General features: G+C 40.5%; 1 protein-coding gene across 1 annotated transcript in view; it reads left to right on the top strand.

Moving 5' to 3' along the window:
- Positions 1-26,225, top strand: part of PMFBP1 (polyamine modulated factor 1 binding protein 1) — a 3,624,986-nt gene that overhangs the window by 2,668,447 nt on the left and 930,314 nt on the right. Inside the window, exon 20 of the mRNA XM_044081904.1 lies at positions 4,395-4,478. Coding sequence (XP_043937839.1) covers positions 4,395-4,478 — 84 coding nt within the window. The remainder of the gene's footprint in view (positions 1-4,394; positions 4,479-26,225) is intronic.

The following is a 26,225-nucleotide window of genomic DNA, read 5'->3' as shown; positions in this document are numbered from 1 at the left end:
TGTCTTTTGAAGGCTTCCATATGAACACGGCTTGCCAGGGACCATGTGTATGTCCCTTGCCCATTTGCTGCATTCCATACACAAATATCACCAGTAGATGACAACACTGCAGCTGATTGGACTGCCTCCATTCCCCAAGGATGGCCAAACGTAATTTGTTCATTCCCACCCTTTACCTCCACCCACCTCCTCCAGTGCCAGAAACACTAATCAGTCTTGTGTCATCCAGGATATAATCAGGGCTTTAGGCAGCCAGCCTCCATAAGTTATACTTTTCAGCAGACTTCACAAGTGGATGTAGAAAACCGCATACATAGACAGTAGTACCGGGCAGATAATGTCTTTTTTTTTTTTTTAGAGGGTGATTTCTTTGTCTGAAACATTGGATAGATGATTTTTCTTGACTTGTCTTTTGTCACATGTCTGTTATATTGTTACTGAAATTTATACAAGCACCCAATGAACAATATTGTTTCAAACTGCATTTATTTATTTTTTTCAAAAATCTTTATTTTGTATTAACAAATTTTTAACAATAACAAAGACAGTTGCCTAAAACAGATTGTCATACTATAAGATATGTATTTTGATGGTTGTATTACATTTTGTTGACATTACATGCAGAAATATTCCATTTCTTTTCTTCCACAAAGGTGAGTAAAATATTTATGAAAATACATGCAACTGTCAAATATATCTAAATCCTACTTCAGAATTTATACACTGTGGGTAGGAGTCATGCTCCATTTTCAGTCTTTCTAAATACTGACATAGTGTTATGTGTGTCGCATGTTGCCCCATATTTGATATATATAAAACAGAGATATATATATAAACTTGAAAAGGCATGTAGCTTCATAATTCCTTAACTTGGGAACTTCATGTGTTGGACATGCTTTTTGTTACTTGTGTATAATTACATACACGTCATGTTGCCACTGGCTTCTCCATGTTTGCCCGGTGCTGAAACTCTTGTAAACTACTTGCTCACTTGTGTTTGAGTGAAACAAACGGTTTGATGGAACCATAGTGCACTCACTGTTTTGGGGAGTTTCTCCCTTCCTTAATGTTGTGTGATAATGGAGTTTGTATATATGTTTTCAGGGTGTAGAGATGTGAGGGAGCAAGTTCCCCCTAAAAAAAAAATTGTTTTGTGCTGTTTATGACTTTGGGTATAATGCATGGCTTTCAGGGATATGCATCACTTATAGCAGAAGCATTATGCTTGAATGAAACCTACCTTTTAAGACATACTCCTTTAGATTTAATCTTTTGGGGCAATTGTATTCCATTTTCAGGAATATTCTGTGCACCAATGTTCTGTTATTTTTTTTTTCTGTCAGTCATGAACAAAAACCTCAACTGATATAAATACATATGTCTCCCGCGATGTTAGTTAACAGTTTGCTTCACAGCATTACTGTGTGTATGGTTTTGGTGCTGTTCAACACAAAGTCTTCATGGGGCTTAATTTAACTGTTGGGGAGGTGATATAAAAAGCAAGACTTTCTGTCTTCTGTTATTTCATATAAAGCATTGCTGATGTGAGGCAAAATGCTATGGGCACTATGTTTCGCACCTCTGTACATGAAGCTAAAACTTTGGAGTTAACTTGCTTAGGTCCACCAACCTTGATTACAGGAAAAAGCAGTTGCAGGCTTCTGTAACTGTGATACTGTATCGTCTATAATATTATGGTAAACATGAGTTAGCTAATAGGCAGTCTTATAATATGTGAAACAACCTTCTGAATGAATTCATGTGAAAGTACAGTCTCTTGAAAGAGAGAACCTTGTTTTTTTATTTATTTTCTTTGGAAAAAGATTATAAAGGCCAACCTTATGCAGAGTTGAAGACTGAAAGGAGGTTGTGGTTGACTACAGTGGAGATTCTGCACAAATTGAAATGTTCCAGTGAAATGTTGATTGGAGTTTTCTGCAGCAAACTGATCTGAAAAGACAGCACAATCCCATTGTAGCCCTAATGCTAAACCAGTGTTTTTGCAGACTGCTGCAGGCCTATCAGATATCACTTCTTGGTTTTGTCTTGATCTTGCAGTAGCTCCTAATCACAGGATTATAGGACTTTACTAGGCTATCAACTCAGATGTCATTTCAAGCCTAGTTGATTCATCCCAATGCAATACTATAGATGTGCTAGTCAGTACCCAGGATTGCATTTAGTAATGACTGCCCATGTCCAGGAGGGTTGTGGGCACTATCCCTGGTAAGAATTCACGGTGCCCCATCCACTCGTTCAGGTTCCTCTAGAATGTGAATTGGCAGCCTATTCCAAAGATGCAGCAGTCGCTGGGAGACAAATTCGTCCTTCCAGCATGTCCTATTTAAGTTGCAGGAATATTTAGGTCCCTGGAATGGATAGCTCTAGTTTCACTTGATTTGTGGATATGCAGCAAGTTCTCTAGGTTTGTGTCTGAGATTGCTCTGTAAGCCAGACATAAGTCTCCCTTAAGAAGTCTATACAATATAGGGTATAGTGACAGGGACTTTAGTTGGTCTGTGTACGGCATGTGTTGGAGTCCCTTGATCTTCTTTGTTAGAAACATCTGAGATCCCTCCAATTGCTGCAGGTGCTTTGCATGGTACATGCCGAATGGGGCATTATACTCAATTATGGTCTGGATTAGTGGCAAGTATAGAGAGGTTATAACCTCCTTTGCTCTCGAGGTGATGCCTTTTCTAATCAAGTGTGCTGAGCAGAAAGCCTTCCTTATTACAGTAGACACATGGTGGTTGAACTTAAGGTCGCAGTCTATATGCATTCCAAGCAAATAGTTTCAAGGATCAGTTCTAAACCTTCTGCGCCTTTTCCTCACTGCCATAAAGTCCCAAAGCTCCTTACATCTTTAAATATAAATTACAAAATTTGAAGTGTTTCCATTTAATTTAAAGTAAATTTACTTAAATTGCTTCCATCTGTTGTTTTCCCTGTAATGCTTTAAGATGACATGGCTTCCCAACTCAAAACTTTCAGCCTACAGCTATATCCCTGTTAAAGGCCTGCTGCAATAAATGTATTTTTGATGTTTTTAGGGCTGTTGCCGAACTGAGGTATGCAACCATACCTGAATTAAGCATGGCTATGACTATGTTTTAGAAGAAGAATCATGACATCTTTAAATCTCTGTAAATGTAACTGTACGATTACCTGATCAAACATCTTGTGCAAGCCAAATATTTTATGTAGTCTGTTTCAGCCATTATTAAACAAGTAATTTCTAAACTGCTTTTATCACGCATGTTCTTGTTTTTTTACTCTGCTGACCTCACTGCTTTGCCTTATATCACATGTACCTACAACTTTGTACCTGAGAACATACTTTGTCACATCCAACTGTCATCTTATTCTCTAAGGTATGCAGATGTTCTGTACAGTACTGTGTATTATCACTAAATTTTTGTAATGATTTGCATTGTAATATTGTAATGTTGTGGAGCTTTTCTCATTGGCCTGCAGTGAAATATGTCTATTTGGACATCCTTGTCATCTGAACATAAATAAATATGATTTTTTTCTCAAATTAGCCCTCTGTGGGAATTTGCAGTAATGACATTTCCTGTATCTCTTTAGTTCTGAAGTCAGATGCTAGTACATTAACAGTGAGTATGGTTCATCATGGCCTGCTCCTCCTTCCTTCCTTCGTGGATGTATAACAGATGTGCTGCAACCCTGCTTCATTTACATCCTTCTTTGTCATACTCTCTGACAAATCTGTTCTTACCCATTCACTCTTATAAGTGGTTATGTCAGTGCCTTCTGGGTTAATCAGCAAGTTAAACATGTCTTTATAAGTTTATTTCCTTATTCTGTTCCATACCCTTTATACTGTATACTTTTAACAGAATTGACTTATTTGATAATTTGGTTCATTATGGAGACTTTTCAGACACTGTGCACATACCTCAGGTTTAAGGATACATGTCACTAGTGAGACAGGTTTATATAGGAAATCATCCAGTATGCTTTTGGGAGGTGAGAAGAAACTGGAAGACCCAAAAAGACACTGAGAGAGCATGCAAACTTCACATAGGCAGCAATAAGATCAGAACCGAAACCGAGGACCTGGAACTGTGAAAAAGAAGTTTTAGTCACTGTGTCTCTGCCATACAAAGTTCTGCCCAGTACTAAGGCTCATCAGCTTTTCTTCCCTTTGTAAGCATTTAGGAAAGAATGATTTTGATCTTGGTATTTTTGTCCGTACACTGATGGATTTGTGAGTGGTATGGGTCTCTTTATAGCTGCCTTCTCCTAAGCCACTATTAAGCTTATTAATAATGTCCTGAAAAGACATGTTATGCACAGAAGTGACATACCTACTGCTGAATGTTGTCTTTTCAAGGCCGTGACACTTTTTCCCTTTATATCTCATGTAGCTTAAAGCAAAGGATGAACAGATCGCTTCTCTGCAGGAGGACCTGACACAGCTTCAGAAGCAATATTCTACCTGCTACTCTCAGGTAAGCTCACCCATATACAGTCCTGTGTCTTAATATTTCAGTACCTCCAACTTATTTCAACATTTTTGTACTTCCTAAGTGCAGTCGACACCACACTCTAACTTAAAATCTTTGAAAATGTTATTTTTTTATTTATCTATGGAATTGTTTATTTATCAGAAGTCTTTGTTACAAGGCATTTTATTTGACAAAAATAAAGTTGCATCCATTGTGTATGTGGATAAACATGACCCAATAACTGTATCACTTAATTTAGCAATTCCCTTTAAAACAGACAAAAAGTCCATTTAGTGTATGTAGAGCAATATGTATGTATACCTTTAAGAGGCTTTCTAGGGGCATGCACACTGAGCATGTGTGAGCCTGACTGCCATTTTGTAGTAAGCTGTTGAGATGTAAGCATGTATGTAGTCTATCAGTTAATCAGTTTGTTTATATTTTGTACTGCTGCTATCCATCTTGACGTGTTTCTTTGTAATAAAGCACATAAACAAGTTACTCTGCCTGTTTGCCTTCAATGAGAATCAAGATGAACAATAGTGTTATTCTAAATGGCTAATGTGATACGTAATTTCCTGATTAAAACAAGTTACAAACTACTCATGAGATTTTCCAAAGCCCTTATTTATGTCTTGATGTAGCAACAACCCACACCTGGGTGTGGGTAATGCGGGATTTACCCACGGTTGGTGTGGTTTGGGTTTAACATAGCGAAACAGTAAAAAGCAACGGAGATCTTGCTTTCTCCGTTGCTTTTTTTTTTTTTAAACCTGTATTTAAACCCATTTAAACCCATTTAACATAGCGAGACAGGTTTAAAAAAAAAGCAACGGAGAAAGCAAGATCTCCTTTGCTTTTTACACACTGTGTCGCTATGTTAAAGGAGTTTAACAGCGAGACAGCTTTAAAAAGCAACGGAGATCTCCATTGCTTTTTTTAAACCTGTGTCGCTATGTTAAACTCTTTTAACATAGTGAGACAGTGTTTTAAAAGAGACTTGTACTAATGGAAAAAGTCCGGGCGACCGGACCTTTTTCCATTAGTATAAGTCGATTTACAACGTGCGCGCTGGCCAATCAGCGTGCACGTTTTGGAATATTAATGGGGGGTCATGGTATAAAATGCGATTTGCAACAGAAAAAGTAACATTTGTGAAAGAAATAATAAAATAAACAGCAGTTTAGGGTTGCACGGGACAATGCACATTTCTGACAGCATATATGTAAATACTTAGAAAGCAGCATACAGTTTTTATTTATTATTTTTTGGCCTCCCTGTCTCAAATATCAGTCCCTTCCTCATTTGCTGATTTGTTTCCCTGCTGGCTAGCCATATTCAAATTACTAGTCTGCAATGAAAGCCAATCAGAAGCAAGCTATTATCCATGGATGTTTCATATTTTTTTTTTTTATAAATTCACCTTTATTTATATATTTATCAAGCAAAGTAAAAATAAAATGCACGTGTTCTCAGTCACACTACATATAATAACTATGATATAGAATAAATTTTATCATGCTAGTTACACAAAATCTCCACAGAACAGCATCTCACTGATAATGATTTAGAAAACAGAAGAAAGACATGATATACAATAAATCATATCCACTCAAACATGTCTCCATAAATTCTTTAAAGCTTTAAAAACCATGCCTGTTTTTCATCTGTATCATGGTTTAATCCTATATCTTTTTTATTATCCTTAAATTAAACTTTCATAATGCTAGTTATGAGTCAAACATTATTAATGTTTTCTGCATATGCTAATCTCTTTGCATCTGCAAATATCATAATATACCAGCAAACTGGACATTTTAGTACATAGGTTTATAGGTGTGTACTAGGCTAATGATGCATGTGGCCTTTATAAACCTAGCTGTGCAACCAAAATGTGACCCATAAGTTTGTATATTAGCTATTTTTTTATAGGAAGTGATTTTTGGCTTTGACATGGATTACTGATAACCTCTGTGCATCAGGGATATAGGCACCAGACTAGGGATGAATTTATGATTTCCCATCCATTGGTCCAAGTTATGCTTAAATGTGGTAAGGGAGGGATTTTCCTTCACAGAGAGAGCCTATTTCAGAGAATGGAAATTCTCTGAGAAACATATCTGTCTCTCCAACATTTCCTATGTATGCCATAAGCAAAATTTAGGTCTTTTAATCTAGTAGGTCTGATGCCGTTTGTTCATAGATTGGTACTAGACTATTGGCCATAGGGTCTATACAAGCCTAGCCATAACAATTCCCTGGCTGTTTCTTCCCACAGGATTTACTTCCCTAGACCCCTGTCTAGCACGGCAACTGATGTGATCCCGGGGTGAATTTCCTATCTCCCATCCAATCATCAAGGTTCCTTTTGAAGAGGGCCAAAGAGGTGCTCTGCTTGACATGTATGGGCAGTCTATTCCAGATTCTGGGGAGTCTCTGGGTCAGGAACCTATCCCTCCAGCATGTTTTGTTCATTGTAATGACAAGGTTTAGATCCCTGGAGCGTGTGTCTCTGAGGGATTGGGATTTCTTTAAGCTCTGGGTTTGACATGGTCTTGTACGTTAAACAGAGATTGCCTCTGAGTAAACAAGTATAGGTGGAGTTTTTTTAGACAGTCAGCATAGGGCATCTGCTTTAGGCCTGTGGTTCTTTTAGTGAGGTATTTTTGGGGCCTTTCCAGTTATTGCAGGTGTCTTGAGAGGTACATACCAAACAGGGCATTGTATTCTATAATGAGTCTAATGAGGGATGAGTACAGTGGGACAATGGCCTCCTTTTTTCTGGATAAAAAGCCCTTAGTGATGAGGTGTACCACATATCATTTCCTGACCGTTGTGGCAATGTTGTTATCGAAGGTGAGACCACTGTCCACCTGTGTCCCTAAGTCTCTTTATCACACTTTTGGTGTTTAGTGTACTGCCACCTATGTGGTAATTCACGGGTGCCTGTTTTTTCCCAAAGGGGATAACTATACATTTCTTGGCATTGAGCTTGAGCACATGGCTCTGGCACCAAGCATCTGTTTCTGTAAGGTCCTCTTGTAGAATAATGTGTAAAATAAATCCTAAAAGGAGATGCAAATACATTATAATCCAGAACCGTTTACAGTTTTAAAATTATATTTAATCTATTTATTAACATACATAACCAAAGTTGCTGCAGTTTTTAACCAACCCTGTTTAAGTTTTATATTCCACCAAAAAATTAAGTTCTCTCTGCGTGCGGATTTCATAACACTGAAAAAACTACAATAAACTGGTGATACTTCATCATCATCCCAAAAAGATATCACCACGACTTAATATGGTTTTGTCAGGGACAGATTTTGGAAGCTGAGCCATTTCCAAGTCCATGCAGCTTACCCAAAAACCTGGCTAAAACTTTCAACACACAACACCCACACTTAAATACTCCTTAACCACAACTGCCCTGCATTCAGCCAAGAATATGGACTTAATGCAGAACACCAACACACAACACCCACACTTAAATACTCCTTAACCACAACTGCCCTGCATTCAGTCAAAAATATGGCCTTAATGCAGAACACCAAAAGCAATACTCTAAGATGTATTAATCTTAGTAACAGAGATCAATAAAGAAGTTTAGATGGCTTCCAGCTGTGGCTAGAACCAACTACTTTTAAACTAATTAATCTTCAAACTGTTCAGTGGAAGCTGCTGTCCACCTCTATGAAACAAATTAACTGAACAAACTTAGTACTTATGAACTCAACAGACTTCAATATGTTTTAGCAACTTGTGAATATTCCTTTAATAAACCAGCCTCACCATACTAGAATAACTTGCATAACAGAATTTCTTCCTCAAAAGCATTACCAATACTTATGGGGGAAAAATGTACAATAAAATTATTACAAAGCTACTTGCTTCAGAAAATCCGATCCATCTTTCTCCATCATCCTTGTGCTTTACATATACAGTTAACCCGAAGTTATCTGCACATTCCATTCATGTCAATCCACATCCAGACTCACATTCAAGTATTTTTAAGTTCATTTTGTATATTTTATACTGTAAAAGAAAAAAAAACTTGTCTATTTTATTGACTTTATTGTTAATATTACCTGTGTATTTATACTTTACCTTGGGGCATGGGTTGCGACTAAAATGCGTCACATTGCAGCCTACCCAACCTGTTAAAAAACAAAACAAAGAAATATACCTCATAATGGGATCATTAATAAATTCAGGAATCTTGGGGTAAATGAATCCAAAACAAAGTGGGCCCACAACTGGATACATACACCATCATACACAACAATTAAGAAAAGGAAGATGTATAACTTCACCACAACCTGTCACCAGAGGAGGTTCTCAAGGGTCTGCCCAGGGGCAACTCAGTTCTGGTACCCTTCAACTTAAGATGTCAAAAGTGACTCTAGAATCTAACTCAAATATACAGCAGAATGCAAACATTAAAATACTGCCTTAAACACCCACTGATACCACCCAAACCTTAAACACTTTACATTACCCAAAAATGTTATAATACAAACGACCACACCTTCAGGTGTCAAAAAAGCAGCATTCTGGCATTTTGCACACCCCCAACAGCTAAATATATATATATATATATATATATATACACACACACACACACACACACACACACACATATAATCACTGATATCAAAATTTTAAAAAATAACTAACTTGCATAAAATATTACAACCGTAGCACTTTGATGTGGCTGTCTTTCATTTAATACTGATACAGCCAGTACTATCTGCAAAGCACATGAGGCTGCCCACCTAATCCTCAATGAATGACAATGAATTAAACACCCCTTTACAAGGCCTTATTAGAATAATGTACTTAATTTTTTCAACCTACCCACACTCCACCTACTGCAACTGTATTAAGGGCCAATTAAAACGTTTCAAGATTTGTGTTACAAAAACCTTAGCAGTTCTCCTCTCTGTTATCTCATCTTCTCAGGTAAACCAAAGATTGGCAAACAGTGCATTAACAGAGCCCTTGGTCTCGACAGGAAAGTGTTCCCACACTCTTGCCCACACCTGAATGGCAGGGTAAATTTACTCAACACCCTCTCCTGAGCAAATTTACACTACTCTTATGACTAGGCAAATAGACAGTGCAGTCCCCTGATAGGAAATGTTGTACTTGGCCACCATGTGATTTGGGCAACACTCCTATGTACACAATGTCAAAAAAAGGATGTGCAAAATGTTCATCTGAGCTGGGTCCAAGGATGCCTTGTATGCCAGGCATATGTCGCCTCTCAGCAGTCTGTATGAAACCAAATATAGAGAGAGGGCAGTGAGGCAATCTGCTTAGGGCTTTGTGTTTACTGCCTGTATATTTTTTTTGTAAGGAACTTTTGTGGACATTCCAATTGCTGCATATATCTGATGAGGTGCATGCTGAACGGAGCATTATACTCTATGATTGTTCTCACAAAGGCTGAGTACAGTGGTATGATGACTTCCCTGGACCTAGATACCATGCCCTCACTTATAATATGAGTAACACAGAAGTTTTTTTTTATTACTTTGGACACAGGTTGGTCGAATGCTAGGTTACAATCTGCACGAGATCATAGATCCCTAACAAGTGAGTCAACTCTTAGGGGTGTTTTATTGATGGCATAGTTTCCTAAAAGGAAAACTAATGCATACTTTGGGACCAGTCATTTGCCTGTGTTAGATTTTCCTGTAGGGTATTTTCAATTTGGTGAGATTCTTTGATTGCTTGCAACTTGCAATCATCTGTGACTTTGGTCAGCCAGAGGTCTTTAACATTGACTTTGATCTCAAAAAGTAGATGCCAAAGAGGAGTGGGCCCTGCACAGAGCCATAAGGGACTCCACTGGGGACCACACTCTTTGTAGAGGTGGCCTTACCAATCCTAACCTTCTGGGTCCTATTCATAAAGCAGTTGGCTATCCACTGCATTAAAAGGTGTTTATGCCTAGTTTTGTAAGTTTGTTAATGATTCCTGCATGGGGTATTGTATCAAATTCTTTAGCCAGATGAAGGTAGGCAGTATGCGCTGCTTTACTATTGCCTTAGTGACCCTTTCAAAGAAGTCCACCAGGTTCAGTAGGCATGGCCTTCCTTTGATAAAGCTAAACTGTGATGAATCCAGTGAATGGTAGTCTCCTATGTCTTTCTTGATTCATTTCCATGATAAGTTTTTCCATGAATGTACAAATAATATTCAGACTAATGGATTTCTGTTTTCCTGGATCTGTTGATGACCCTATATTATAAAGGGAGATGATCATTGCAGTCCTCCAGTCTAATGGCAAAACCAGCTTTGAGACTATAGTTAAAGATTAACAACAGTGGCCCCAAAAAGTTATATTTTAAACTATTCATGAGGCATCCCAAGTTATCAAGGACCATCATGGCTGTGTTGTTGGCTTTAACAAGCACAGCCAGGACAAGCTGTCTTGATATAGTGGGGCAGGTTATGTTTAAGGGTATTTATTGGGAGATGGCTGGTAATAACTGGGGAGTAAAGTTGGAATTGAATTTGTCACCCAACAGGTTCTCTATATCACCCATCAATTCAGCACACAGCTGTATGCTGCCCTTAAGGTTTCTGACATTGCTGAATAAGTCCTTAAGGTTGTATTTTGCCTGGGAGGGTATCTTTACCTTGACATTGGCTTTTTTGGCATAATTAACCCTCTTAGTTGCCTGTTTAGTTTGATAAGCATGTTCTAATCTTTATGGGAGTTACTCTTCCTGATTTTGCCATTTTTTCTTTGTTTTGTTGTGTATCATGCTTAATTTAGGATGCCAGCAGGGCAGTTTGCTTTTGGAGTTAGTTATGGGCTTACATCTGCTAGGTACAGCAGCCTCTCTGCAGCCATTGACACGGTTGTACAGAGTTTCTGTGAACAATTTTGTATAGGTTGCTGTGTTCTCTGAGTTTCGGGAGTATTGAATTTTGACAGGCTATTGCTTAACAATAGGAATTTTGCCTTGGAATTATTTCTGATTATTCCTTGGTTTTCTGGGGGTTACTGAGTTAATTTTAATTTTGATGGAGTCAGCTTTATTGTTGAAACTTACCAGGGAGGACGTGACATTGGTTGGGTGCAGCATTCTTCCATATTTGTGAGTCTTTGTATTTACGAAGTCCAGGAATCTCTGTGCCTGCAAAATTGAGGCCGTGTAGGATTCCCAGTCTGTAGAAAGGTAATTAAAGTCTCCCATGAGTAGGGTGTTTGGTTGAATGGTAAGTGTCTCCAGTAGGTCCAAGGATTCCTCTCCATATCTCTTACCAGGCAAAACTCTGCCCAAGCTATTATCACAGATAACTCCAGTGCTGGGCTAAACCTTCACCTCTGCAAATGTATCTAATCTTCTCACTCATAACCCTGAGAAATCTAGACCTTTACATGCTTTCACTGATTTCACAGCTGCTTCTAACTAGAATGTATAATCAAAGTAGATACTGTATTATCTGATAAGAACCTAACGCTTTCATTGGACACATTCATCTTCAGTTTCGCCTCGATGAATGAACAGTTGATAATGATCCTGCTCCTCAGCCCATTCTGTCTGCATATTTGTACAGGTAATTTTATTTGTTACTGTTATTACATTTTACACTGGGTCATCTTAATGCACAGATTCCTAGTCGAAAGCCATGTGTAAATATCTCAAAAACCTGTAACCAAGAAAAGAAAGATCCAGATCTTCTTATGAATACCAACATAAGTGCAAGTAATCATATAAACAGGCCTCTCAAGTACTGAACCATCCACTCACTAACTTTATATAAAAGGTCTGGGCTTATCCAGAGTGTTGTCCAATCAGATTCTGTTTTGTGACCACTCACAGGTTTACCAATAACAAGTTAAACGATTATGCAGACTAAACTCCATAGCATCATATTTAAAAGCCAATCATTCTATCTTAGCAGCTTCCCCTAAAAAGAAATATGTTTGTTTAAAAAGGAATCTAAACATATCTTTTATATCAGAAAGTCTTCATTACATATGACTATCAAGCTTACCTCTTGATTGATCTATAAATTCTTAGATACAGCTTCCAAATAAGAGTCAGATGTCATCATTCTCTACTGTAGCAAGAGACCATTCCCCTTATGGGCCATCCCTCTAGGAGTTCTTCTTCATAAGGGCACAAGCTATCAGCTCATAGATTCCTCCAGCAACTTGAATAAGGTGTCAAGAGTGAGCCATCATCTAGTGTGAGAGGGTACCGTTTTCATCACAATCAATTCTGTTTGCCTTTCATCCATATTTGACAACCCCATATCTGAAATTATCAAAGGGTCGATCCCATATCAGGTTAGCATTACCTTTCCATAGTGATGTCCCTGCCATACATACCAGGAAGCTCTACATCTCAAAATCCAAGTTCCATAAGTATTGATCCTTTCACACCATAGTTTCACCCCTAATTTCTTAGATATTGGTGTCTCAAAAGTGTCACGGACAAATAAAGCTCCACTAAATACATGAACAAATTGCTAATATATTGCAGCTGAATACAATATCCTTATCCCTTAGTCAGACCTAAATGTTAATCATCAGTTGTTAATATCAAAAGAAAACTCAATGAAAATAAAGCATTATTTTCTTCTGTAAACCATGACCCACCCAAATAGCAAAATTCAATCAAATGCTGTAAAACCAGATTATACCTTTATGGTGAGAGTGAAGTCAAATTTCTGGAATAATCATTGTAGGACATAAAATGCAATGATTACTAAATAAAGATGTTCTTTGTGTTTCACTGTTGCAGTCATCACATTTTGGTTATCCTGCCAGGTGTAGCCCTCAGTCGGCCCGAATACCAGAGGCTTAGTATTTCTGTGTCGGTTGCTATCGCTCCAGGACTGATGTCAGGTCGTCAGTGGTATAAAATCAGACAGCCGATGCCATTACACCAGTCTTTTTTGCTGAGGAGCCCGAAGCAGAAGCAGTTTACATGAGTGCTGGTTGGCCGCTACCTGAGTTTTCGTTTACGAATTGAAGTTGAAGTCTTTTAAAGCTAAGTACCGGGGATCCTTTTTTCTTGCTCTAACCGATGTCAGAAAAAGTTAATAATTGTCTCGCCTGTGGAAAGCAAATACCACACCGAGACTTCCATTCTTACTGCATCACCTGTTTAGGCCCAGACCACAACGTCCCTTGCTGTCACTTTTGTACTTTCTTCAACGCCAGAACTATACATCATCGGGCCCTTATTGTAGCTAGATATTTTCGCTCTCAGTCCTCGAATTCCGATATGGCTTCAGTAAGCCATCCGACTACCAATCTTCCCAAAAAACATAAGGATAAAGACAGAGACAGAATGCACAGGTCCAAAACTGCCAACGATGCTTCTGCTAAGCTAGTCGTCAGTTCTCCGGTCCTCAGTGATGTGCTTTTGCAGCCCCTGATGCCCACTTCTGTGGATTTGCAGGCCGCTACCGAGACCCTTTCAAAGTCCGGTATGCCGTGAGACTCTTCTTCAACTAAGGATCCTGTGGATGTCTCTACCTTGGATGGGTCCAGAGCCGCTGAGCAGGCACCGGCTTCCGAGGAAGTACTTCGCACTACTAATACTCGGCACAGACTGATGACTTATTTTGTGTCTTCAGTTCTTTCTAAAACTACTGAGTTTCTAAGCCCCAGGGTACAAACTATGCCCAAAAACACGACGACCCAAGCTCAGACACCTGCTTCCTTGCCTCAGTCTCAAATGCTTAAAATGGTGGAAGACCTTATTATGCTTATTAGGGGAAGTCAGGTTTCCCCTTCCAAAGGAAAAATAGACTTGTCCCCAGTAGTTTTATCTGAACAGGAATCAGCTGACTCTGATGCTTCTAAATATGAAGACATGCAGCCCCTTTCTGCTTATGAGGATTCTGATGCAGAGAAATTCATTCCTTCTGCCTCTCCACCTGAGGATTTTTCTTTTGGGGAAACCCTTCATACTTTAAGGGAGAATTTCCAATGGGAATGTCAAGACTATCCTCAGTCAAAAAAGAGACTCCGTGAATTCTTAGATTTACCACAGCACAGACCTTTGGCCATTCCTCCTGTCCTGGATGTTGTGGATGATGGTTTTATGGAATCCAGTTTGACTCCTGACACCCTTCCTCCTGCTCTCAGAAAACCTAACAAGTACTACAGAGTCCCTGACTCTCACAAATTCCTTTTCAAAAATCCTACTGCTGACCCAGAGGTCATCTCTCAAGGACCTAAAGGAATTAAAGCAACCTCAGCTAAGAATCCCACCCCCTCAGACAGAGAATCCCGAGCTTTAGACAGATGGGGTAAAAAAGTATTCACCTCTGCTACTCTTGCTATTAGAGCATTAAATTGTCAGTTCCAGATGCTGAAATATCAGCAGCATACCATGGAACTCCTCAAACAAAAAATATTGTCCTTTCCTGCTTGTGCAGAAACTAAAGAATTACAAGAGCTTATGCATTCTGCAAGTCAAGTTACTAAGCACACCTTGCAATGTGGCTTTGATGCCCTAGAAACATCTTGCAGGGCAGCAGTCACTGGTTCTGTCCTTAGAAGGCATGCTTGGCTTAAGGAACAGACCTTGCCAGACCATGTCAAATCCAAATTATTGGACGCACCATTGAACAAAGACAATTTATTTGGCACCAAGGAAGAAGAGGTCTTAAAAAAGATGGAAGAAAAAGCTAAATCTATGCAGACAGTTAAAGACGACTTAGAGGTCCAGCCTCCGAAGTTCAGTAGGCATTGCCGCTCCAAGCACTGGTCCTTTCTTGCCCCCTCCAGGCCTGCTCAGCCCAGAACAAGGGGAAGCAGACCCCCCCAGACAGCAGCCCCAGGGAATGCAGAGATCTAAGCAATTGAGTTCCTCCTCTTCAAAAACAGGCAGTGCAAAGCCACCCCATTATGGTAAGAACTCACAATGACTTTACACTTCCTTACCTCTGCCCACCTGCTTGTGCCCCTAGGAGGAAAAGTCTCCTTCCATGAAAGCAACTGGGCCTGTATTACCAACGACCGATGGGTCCTCAACACAGTGTCCCAGAGATACAGATTTTATTTCCACACTCTGCCAACCCCAAAAGGGTTCCCAGATCTTCCTCCAAACCAGTGAGCAGAGGCCAAAAAGCAGCTTCTTCCTATGCTTTCCAAGGATGCTTGGTTAGCCAACTTAGACATAAAAGAGGCCTACCTACACATCCCAATCAGGGAATCTTGCAGGAAATATCTACGTTTCAGGGCAGGATCTATGCACTTTCAGTTCTCTGCGCTTCCCTTTGGCTTATTCACTGCTCCCAGATTTTTCACAAAATGCCTGGCTCCAGCCATTGCCTTTTGCAGACAAAAAATATTCAAATTTACTCCTACTTAGACGACTGACTGATTCAGGCGGACAGTCAGGAAAAGCTGTTACAGCACCTGACCTTTGTAAAGGACCTACTAGCCTCCCTGGGGGTATACGATCAACGAAAAGAAATCAAAACTAGTAACCACACAAAAAATTGTATTTCTGGGAACAAGCCTGGACACTGCATCCCAGATGGCATTCCTTACTCCAGAAAAACAAGCCAACCTGATGGACTACTTTTCTCAACTAGCCACCAAAACCCAGTTATCCACAAGGAAAATCCTGCAAGCTCTAGGGTTCATGGTCTCCTGCATTCTACTCATTCCATATGCCAGACTGCATATGAGGAAACTACAATGGTACCTAAAAAGCCTTTGGTGTCAACACTCTCAAGGCCTGGAAACTATCATACCAATGATACCTTGTCTAAGGAAAGATTTTCTTTGGTGGGCAGCAGCATGCAACCACAACAAGGGACTTCCCTTCTCACAACTCCACGCCGCCCAGACCCTCAACACAGATGCATCAGACTATGCCTGGGGTGCACACCTGGATGGCAGGTGCATTCAGGGCCATTGGAGCCCAACTCAAGTACATCTACACATCAACCAAAAAGAGATGCTAGCAGTTCAGCATGACCTGACAACTTTCAGACCCCTACTCTCCCCGGGGCCTCTACTGATCAAAACAGACAACACCACAGTGGTGTGGTATATCAACCAGTAGGGAGGGACTCACTCTTATCCTCACTGTAGGCTCACCATGACCCTTTGGCACATGGCCTCAGCCATGCAACTACACCTGCTAGCACTATTCCTGCCAGGCTCCCTAAACTCTCTGGCAGACAACTTAAGCAGAAACTTGCTAGACCCACACAAGTGACAGCTAGACCACAGAACCTTCACCCTTGTAACCCAGTAATGGGGCACCCTGAAGGTGGACCTTTTTGCCTCCCACTCCAATCTTGAGCTCAGCAAATTCTGCACGAGGGAACTTCACAGCAAGGCCTGGAAAGTGAATGCTCTATCCTTCCAGTGGGTAAACCTCTCAGTCTATGCATTTCCCCCTGTACCACTCAGTTCAAGGGTACTACTCAAAATAAGGGAGGAAAAACAGAGGGCAATCTTACCCTGCCACCGTGGCACCTACCTCAGATCCCAACACTCCTGACCCAGAAGAATGGAGAATTCATGCATTCCCAATTACAGACTCTCAACCTGGCAGCCTGGCTTATTCCCTGACCTCTCCTCAAGCTGCCAGCATAAGCAAACAAGTCCTGCATGTTATACTTGAGGCCAGATGCCCCAGCACTAGAAAATCCTATGCTGACAAGTGGAAAAGGTTTTGCACCTGGATCCAGGCTAAGGGAGATGGAACGGCACAGCCCTCCCTACCCCTCATCCTGGATTACCTAGCAGACCTACTACACAGGGGTCTATCCTTCTCTTCTATTAAAATTCATGCCTCTGCCATCTCTGCTCATTACAGCACAGAGTCACCTCTCTTCTCATACCCTCTCATCAAACAGTTCCTAATTGGGGCTAACAACTTAAGGCCACCCAGAAGAGCTCCTACCCCAGCTTGAGACCTTAACTTTGTGTTGGAAAAGCTCACCCTACTCCCCTTTGAACCTGCAGCTTCAGCAGAGTTAAAATTCCTCTCTTGGAAGACAGCGTTGCTTCTGACCATCACTTCAGCTAGAAGAGTGTCAGAGCTATAAGTACTCATGGCTGTAGAGCCCTTCATCATTTTCCATGCTAACAGGGTGTCCCTCAGGACTAACCTATCCTTCATGCCTAAAGTGGTGCCCATTGTGGGTCTCAAACAATCCATTCATTTGCCCACCTTTTTCTCTAACCCACAAAATAAGGGGGGAAAGGATTCTGCACTCTCTAGATGTGCACAGACAGCTCAGATTCTATTTGGACAGGACTAAATCTTTTAGAAAAACTGATCAATTGCTAGTCAGCTTTGCAGCAGGGGCAGAGGGCAAGGCCATATCCAAACAAACAATCTCCAAATGGATAGCACACTGCATCCATTTCTGCTACAAACAGCATAGGAAACTGCCCCCAAAGAGGGTCAGAACACATTCCACCAGGGCAGCCTCCACCTCTGCAGCTTTTTTCAGAGGGGTTCCTACCAGGGACATCCTGGAGGCTGCAACATAGACATCTGTCCATACCTTCACCAAGCATTACCACCTGCCTATCTTCTCCAAATCCAGGGCAGGCTTTGCCACCACATTCTTGTTGGGCATCCTACGTAGCCCCCAGTCTTCTTGACTGCCTCTACCCTTTTCTTCCTCTTTGGGAATCAACCCAAATGTGATGACTGCAACAGTGAAACACGAAGAACATAGTACAGTTGTGTATACTTACCATAAATGTAGATGTTCGAGTGTATTCACTGTTGCGGTCCTGGTTTCTCCCCCTCCATCTCCCTTGTCTCTCTCTTTCTCTCTCTTCCTCTCCTTACAGGGAATTTTTGGTATTTACTTTCTACTGGTGGTGTTCTTCCACCATAACCTAACTCCCTATTTGGGGGCTCCTGACAGGACAAGAAAAACTGATGTAATGGCGTCGGTTGCCTGATTTTATACCACTGATGACCTGACGTCAGTCCTGGAGTGACAGCAACTGACGCAGAAATACTAAGCCTCTGGTATTTGGGCTGACTGAGGGCTACCTCTGGCAGGATAACCCAAATGTGATGACTGCAACAGTGAATACACTCGAACATCTACATTTATGGTGTGTACACAAACCGTACTTTTGTCATCCTTAAAAAAAATGTAGTGTGTGTGTGTGTGTGTGTGTGTGTGTGTGTGTGTGTGTGTATATATATATATATATATATATATATATATATGGATTTACCTCACTTTGTCGATACTCTAAATATCAAACTCTGACTACATCAAAGCAGCAGAGCAGCAAAGATTTTCCCAAGGTAAGTAACCACTTACCCAAAAATAAACAAAACCCAAACTGCACCATCCCTAACCCTCCCAGGAGGGGGGGTTACACAGTTGGGAACAGGGCAAAGTTCACCATCTCACGCAACAGGTTACTTACCCTGGGAATATCTTCGTTGTTCCGCTGGGAGTTCGACATTTTCAATGTTGACAAAGTGAGATTCGATAATATGGGATTTCGACAAAGTCAGGTAGACCCATATATATATATATATATATATATATATATATATATATATATATATATATATATATATATACACACACATGCACTAAACAGTGATGCTACTTTGTAATATGCAACTGAATAAAACAAGAGTGCTAGTAGGTCGTAAATTAATTACATTAATCAGAAAAAGCATATGAAGACTGAGCATCCTCAGTGTAAGGTAATGTCTCTGCATTATCTAAATAATAACTAAAATACTCTAAAAGCTCTTCCTCTTTCACAGTGTGCTGCATCAGTTGTGAGTTTGATTGCTTCTCCCTCTCCTCAGATCTTGCCAGATATCCTTGTTTTCTTTTAAAGTTATGTACTGGTATACACTAACCAGGCTTGTCCTGGATTCACAGATAAATTTGATCCCGCAGTGGGGAAAACCATAAAAAGGGCTGGATACTAAATTTCAGAATTTTTAGTCTATATACATGAATAATATTGAAAACTTGAGCTCATTGTTCGGCTGTTTTGTTAGAATAGTTTTTAAAAAATTCTCTTTCCTATATGATAAACTTTCCTGGATGCCGTAGTTGTGATAAAATCGGCTCTTTAACATATCAGTATTTGAACTTCACAAAAATTTTTTGATATCATCCATTTGTAAGTCCTAAAATTGATGAGGGTACCCTACATGTGCTCTTCAAACGAACCCCCTTTGCCTGATAATCATACCACTCCACCAACCCACCCCTTTGGGTAGGCTGCACATTCAAAGCCCTCCTCCCTGTATGGAATGTCTGTCAAAGACAGATTCTTTCTCATTGCCTTGTTCTCTAACCTGACCAGTTTTGAAGTAAACATCCGCAGTTTCACCTGGAAATTATTAACATGCTGCCTGATCACTTTGGTCCTCTGTAGCAATCACAAAGAATGGAGTTTGCTTGATTCTACCGTGATGTACATATATCTGTAGCACTCGTGTTCATTTTATTGACAATTTACTGTTCATCTTTCATAGTTAGCCCAGAAAGGAGGATCAGCAGTCGACTTGTGCTTTCCTTTGCTGGGGAGATAAGTTCTCTTTTAATGAGAAAAAGCATTCATTTTCTTATATTTATTGATGTTTTATTACTTTGTTCTTCAGGAAAGTTATTTTAAAACTAGGAGTTGTGTTTTAATGGACTGTCTAGAGACTGTAATGTACTTTTAAATGGAGCACTCATCTTTTCTGTCAGTTTTAAAGCTGCGTAAACTAACTGATAACATATTTTCTGTGGAGAAATTTTGTTTAATTTTCTGTTGTGGGGCTGCCATAGTGTTTCAAATTGCTATTACTGTGTTTTTTCTGTCAAAAAAATAACTTTTATGGACTGATAGTTTTACCTCCATTTGCTGCTTGTCTTCCCCAGGACAGAGGCACCATTTTTGAATTGACCATTGACATTATCAGTGCCATGGTCAGTCCTTCTTCCAGCCACAAAAAGAAAAAGTTAAGCAAACAATCTCTGCCACCACAGTAGGCTAGCAATTTGCCTCAGCCACAGGTGGGTAACTGTGCTATGGCCATTTGTTGTACCTCAGACAACTCATCTTTTCACCTTGAATCCCCCAGGTATAGCACCTGCAACCACTATGAAATGGGAGTTAGCCATGTCCTCTGAAGTTGTTGGATTCCCTTCAGTAGGAAAGGGAGAGCTACTCTTATTTGTCCTGGGAGAGGAAGCAGTGAAGGTGTCTCTGCTATGTCAGAATGCTGGGCCCATCCCTGGGGAAGCAGAAGCTGCTGTTAGTAACATGGTTGGACCCATTTTTCCTGTCAAAAAGAAACAAAAAACATATATCTACTCCTCCACAAATTTCTTTGGATAGGAGTAGTTACTGGGACTGGCTCAAGGTTTAGTTCAGGCTATTAATCCTTCTGTAGAGTAGTCTCTGAAGAGATTCAAGATTCTGAATCTGAACAACATGATGCAGGGAGATATTCAGGGTTTTGTCCTCAGATTTCTGATTCATACTCATAGAAGAGCTCAGTTTCTGATTCTTCCTGTTGGAATTTCTCTTTCTCTGACACTATCAGTCAGAAGTGATCAAAAAGTGTGATGCAGGGGGCAAGCTGATTCAGGGAATCTCTAAGATTTTTCATCCATCCCTTTCCAATTTGTCCAAGGTATTTTCTTTTTCCTCATCCAGTTTTGACAAAACAAAAACAGAATATACATTCTTGACCTAGTTCAGGTAAACAAACATTTAAGACGTAGCAAGCAGGTTCCAAAAAGAAGTCTTAAACCTCCCCAAACCAAGGACAGTCCAACAAATATGAATGACTATTCAAGACACCCTGTGTCCTGCTCCTGCCCTGGCACCTATTCTATTCCAGAAAGTCTGAATCTCAGTTTTTCTCTGGCAACAGATTGTTTCTGACAAGTGGATTCTAAAAGTAATTCAACAGGGTTACAGATGGAAGTGGAGGAAATTCTTCCTTTCCAGTGGGTCAGTCCTCATCCTACAGATCAGGCTGTTCTTTCCTCCTGTTCTTCATCAGATGCTGTCCCTAGAAGTGATAAAATCAGCAACTCCTTCCCAGGTAGGGAAGGGGTTTTATTCAAGGATGTTCTTTGTGACAAAAAATGCTTGGAGACCAGTTCTTTATCTTTTCTTCCTAGGCCTGTTTGTGATAGTGCACAATTTCAAATAATGTCATTTTACAATCTGTTACCTCTTCTTCCTGTTTCAAGCTTCCTGGTAACACTAGACTTAAAAGATGCTTACCATCACATCTCTAGTCATCCAGACTTCAAGCTTTTCTTAAGGTTTTGTGTTTTGGGATGACATTATTATTTCTCTGCCTTACCCTTTGGACTATTCACTGCACTGAAAGTGTTCACATCACATCTCTAGTCATCCAGACCAAGCTTTTCTTAAGGTTTTGTGTTTTGGGATGACATTATTATTTCTCTGCCTTACTCTTTGGACTATTCACTGCACTGAAAGTGTTCACGAAGAGTCTTGCTCTAGTTATAGCTCATTGTAGTCTACATGTTATCCATATTTTTCCATATTTAGATGACATGCTTATCTTTTTCAAAATGTCAGGAGTTACTCTCTGTTGGGTGAGAGATCTCTTGCACAAGCTGGGATTCCAAGACAACGTTCAAATGTCTTTCTTGACACCCTTACACAGATTTGTGTTCCTGGAACGTTAACAAGACACCTCAGTTCAAAGAGCTTTTCATCCACAGGAAAAAAAATAATCTTTATTGATCCCTTTCTATGGTTTTCCACTCAGACTTTGGTCACTGCAAAAGAATACCTTACAATTTTGAGGCTTATGATATCTATGATTCTCATAATACCCCTGGCAAGACTTCACATGAGAAGGATAGAGTGGTATCTGAACTCTCCTTGGCCCCAGTATTATTGCCCTTTATCTTTTCAGATCTCAGTACTGGGGTTTGTCAGAAGAGAAATGTTTTAGTGGAGATAGCAGATATACATAAATCCAGGTCTCCCATTTTCCATCCCTGCTCCAAAGAAGTCACTCACCACAGAAGCTTCAGACTTTGCTTGGTGAGCAATTTCAGGAGGGATAAAATTCAGGGGAATATGGGACACCAAGTACAGATGAAAGCACATAAATATCAAGGAGATGCTTGCCTTGATCAAGGCACTCAACTCTTTGAACCATCTTTGGTCCCCAGGACCTCTTCAAGTTGTTACAGACAATACCTCAGTCATGTGGTGCAGCAACAAGCAAGGGGAACCAGGTCATACCCCCTTTTTAAACTAGCCATGTTAGCTTGGGATATAGGTTTGCAGAACAGTCTCACTCTACAGGAATCCAACATTCCATCAGAGCAAAGCTGTACGGCACACAGCTGAACAGTACTAGGTTAGCCCCTTATCAATGGAAACTAAATCAGGGAGTCCTGCAAAATTTGATCCATCTATGGGGAGTTCCTCAAGTAGAGCTTTTTGCCTCCACTTTGAATAACTAACTGGCAAAATTCTGTTCCAGGAATCCATACAAGAAGGCCAGGAGTGTTCCTGTATGCCTTTCCATCCTTTCCACTAATATCCAGGGTACATCTGAAGATTCAGAAGGAATCCCCTAAGTTCATTGTGATGACTCCCTTCTGGCCCAGGAAGCCATGATTTTCCCTTCTTTTGGAAAATCCCGGGAGCAATTACCACAAAATTCCTCACAGAATGAATCTACTCACAGAAGAACAGGGGTGTTCGATACATCCCAGTATCAGTCATCTTCAGCTGAATGCCTGGATAATAGGATCTTAATTCCATTTAGACACCTGTTTTCTGAGGACATGCATCGGGTACTAATGGAAGCAAGAAAGGCTGCTACTAGAAAGTCATTTATTAGCAAATAGAAAATATTTTCTAGTTGGTGCCACCAGCATAACCAACACCCATTCAGGGCTAGTTTTTCTGTGGTTTTACAGTATTTGTATGATTTACTATCCTATGGCTTTTCTTATTCCTCTGTCATGGTTAATTTATTCTTCATTTAGCATGTCTGCCCATTGGTCCTCCTCTTTCAAGGCAGTCTCATGTCAAAATGTTCTTGAAAGGAGATTTGCACAAGAGGCCTCCAAGTAAACTGGTGGCCCCTCCTTGGGATCTTAATTTTGTGTTACAGAAGTTAACACCTGCTCCATATGAACCAGCTGACCTGGCTGACTTGAGGTTCTTAACAGGGAAAGCAGTTTTACTGATTGCTCTGATTTCTGCAAGAAGGTTACCTGAGTTCCAAGCTCTTATGGTGAGTCAAGCCTACCTCATTTTCCATAGGGACATAGTTTCTTTGAGAACTAATCTTTCTTTTAGGCCTGAAGTGGTACACACATTTACTGTAAGCCAAACTATCCATCTCCCCATTTTCTTTCCTGATCTTAAAATGAGGGAGAAAGGATACTCCATACCTTGGATGTCCACAGACAACTTTGGTGCTATCGTGACAAAACTAAATTTTTCAGATATTCGGATCAATTCTTCATTTCTTGTGAAGTTAAAAAGATGTGACAACCTGTATTACAACAGGTAAAAACAAGGGACAAACTGTGTCAAAATGAACTATTTCGAAATGGTTATCTAAGGCTATTACTTTTTGTTATACTTACTATGACAAATCTACTCCAGGCAGGGTGAAGGCCCACTGTACCTCGGTCTTGGCTTCATCTATGGCTTTTGGAAAGAGTTGGATAATAGACGTATTCTAGAAGCTGCTACTTGGTCCTCTGTGCATACTTTTACAAAGCACTATAAATTCGATACCTTCCCTAGGTCTAGATCAAGTTTTGCTAGGACAATTGTCCAGCAGCTCCTGGACTGTTGTCCTTCCACCTCCTAAATATAGTTAGCTATGATAATCTCCCCACATATGTAAGAGTACTGCAGCAGTGATTCATATGAAGAATACAGTACAGTTGTGTAAGTTGAACTTACCATAACAGCAGATGTTTGAATGATCACTGCTGCAGTACCTGCTCCCTCCCCCCATCTCCCTTGTTTTTCAATGTGTTTTTTATGCCAGGGTATGAACACTTATATTTTTGTTATTTCTAGCATTGTCCGTTCAGGGCTGAGCCTCCCTCTCTCTGCTGGCCGGAAGGTTCTTAAGGGCTTAGGGCCCAAACTTGTCTTTTAGCAGCTCGAGCTGCTTGTCAGTTTGGACATGTGGAAGGTGGCCTCAACCTTTACAAGCTGTCCGGCTGTTATATTCTTGGCAGGATATTTATTTTATTTATTTATTTGCCATTTGTTTACCGGGAAAGTCCATTGGGCCAAAAATGAGCCTATTTTCAATGGAGGCCCGGGGAGAAAAGCTCCTAGTACAGTTTTACAATACAATCAGCAGTATGGTTTCATGCCAGGAAAGAGCACTACAGATGCAATGTTTGCTCTGAGAGTGTTGATGGAGAAGTACAGAGAAGGTCAGAAAGAGTTGCATTGTGTCTTTGTGGATTTAGAGAAAGCATATGACAGGGTGCCTAGAGAGGAGTTGTGGTATTGTATGAGGAAGTCGGGAGTGTCAGAGAAGTATGTAAGAGTGGTACAGGATATGTACGAGGGTAGTGTGACAGCAGTGAGGTCTGCGGTGGGAGTGACAGATGCATTTAAGGTGGAGGTGGGATTACATCAAGGATCAGCTCTGAGCCCTTTCTTATTTGCAATGGTGATGGACAGGTTGACAGACGAGATCAGACAGGAGTCCCCATGGACTATGATGTTTGCAGATGACATTGTGATCTGTAGTGAGAGTAGGGAACAGGTGGAGGAGACCCTGGAGAGCTGGAGATATGCTCTAGAGAGAAGAGGAATGAAGGTCAGCAGGACTAAGACAGAATATATGTGTGTGAATGAGAGGGAGGATAGAGGAATGGTGATGATGCAGGGAGTAGAGGTGGCGAAGGTGGATGAGTTTAAATACTTGGGATCAACAGTTCAGAGTAATGGTGAGTGCAGAAGAGAGGTGAAGAAGAGAGTACAGGTAGGATGGAGTGGGTGGAGAAGAGTGTCAGGAGTGATTTGTGACAGACGAGTACCAGTAAGAGTGAAAGGGAAGGTCTACAAGAGGGTAGTGAGACCAGCTATGTTATACGGGTTGGAGACAGTGGCATTGACAAAAAGGCAGGAGTCAGAGCTGGAAGTGGCAGAGTTAAAGATGTTAAGATTTGCACTGGGTGTGACGAGGATGGACAGGATTAGGAATAAGTATATTAGAGGGTCAGCCCAGGTTGGAAGGTTTGGAGACAAACCCAGAGAGGCAAAGATTACGTTGGTTTGGACATGTGCTGAGGAGGAATGCAGAGTATATTGGGAAAAAGATGCTAAGGATGAAGCTGCCAGGTAACAGGAAAAGAGCAAGGCCTAAGATAAGGTTTATGGATGTGGTGAGAGAGGACATGCAGGCAGTTGGTGTGACAGAGCAAGATGCAGAGGACAGGAAGAAATGGAATAAGTTGATCTGCTGTGGCGACCCCTGACGGGAGCAGCCGAAAGAAGAAGAAGAAGACAGTTTTACAATACAAGTCATCAGTTTGTAATTTATACATAGTTCATTAATAAAAATCAAAACAGTTTGTAACTTGTATACAGATTTCACAGTAAAAATCAAAAGCCTTAGCTAAATAATCCATTTAGCTAAGGCTACTGCAGCAGTGATCATTCAAGCATCTACTGTTTTGGTAAGTTCAACTTACGCAACTATACTTTGAGTCATAACCAAGGTTCCATCCTTAACACCAAGGAGCCAGCCTGTGTACATG

Source organism: Protopterus annectens, chromosome 8.part1, assembly GCF_019279795.1.
Source record: "Protopterus annectens isolate FY-2018-M chromosome 8.part1, PAN1.0, whole genome shotgun sequence".
NCBI lineage: Eukaryota > Metazoa > Chordata > Ceratodontiformes > Protopteridae > Protopterus > Protopterus annectens.
Note: the sequence above shows the minus strand (reverse complement) of the source record. Positions and strands in the feature narration are given on the sequence as shown.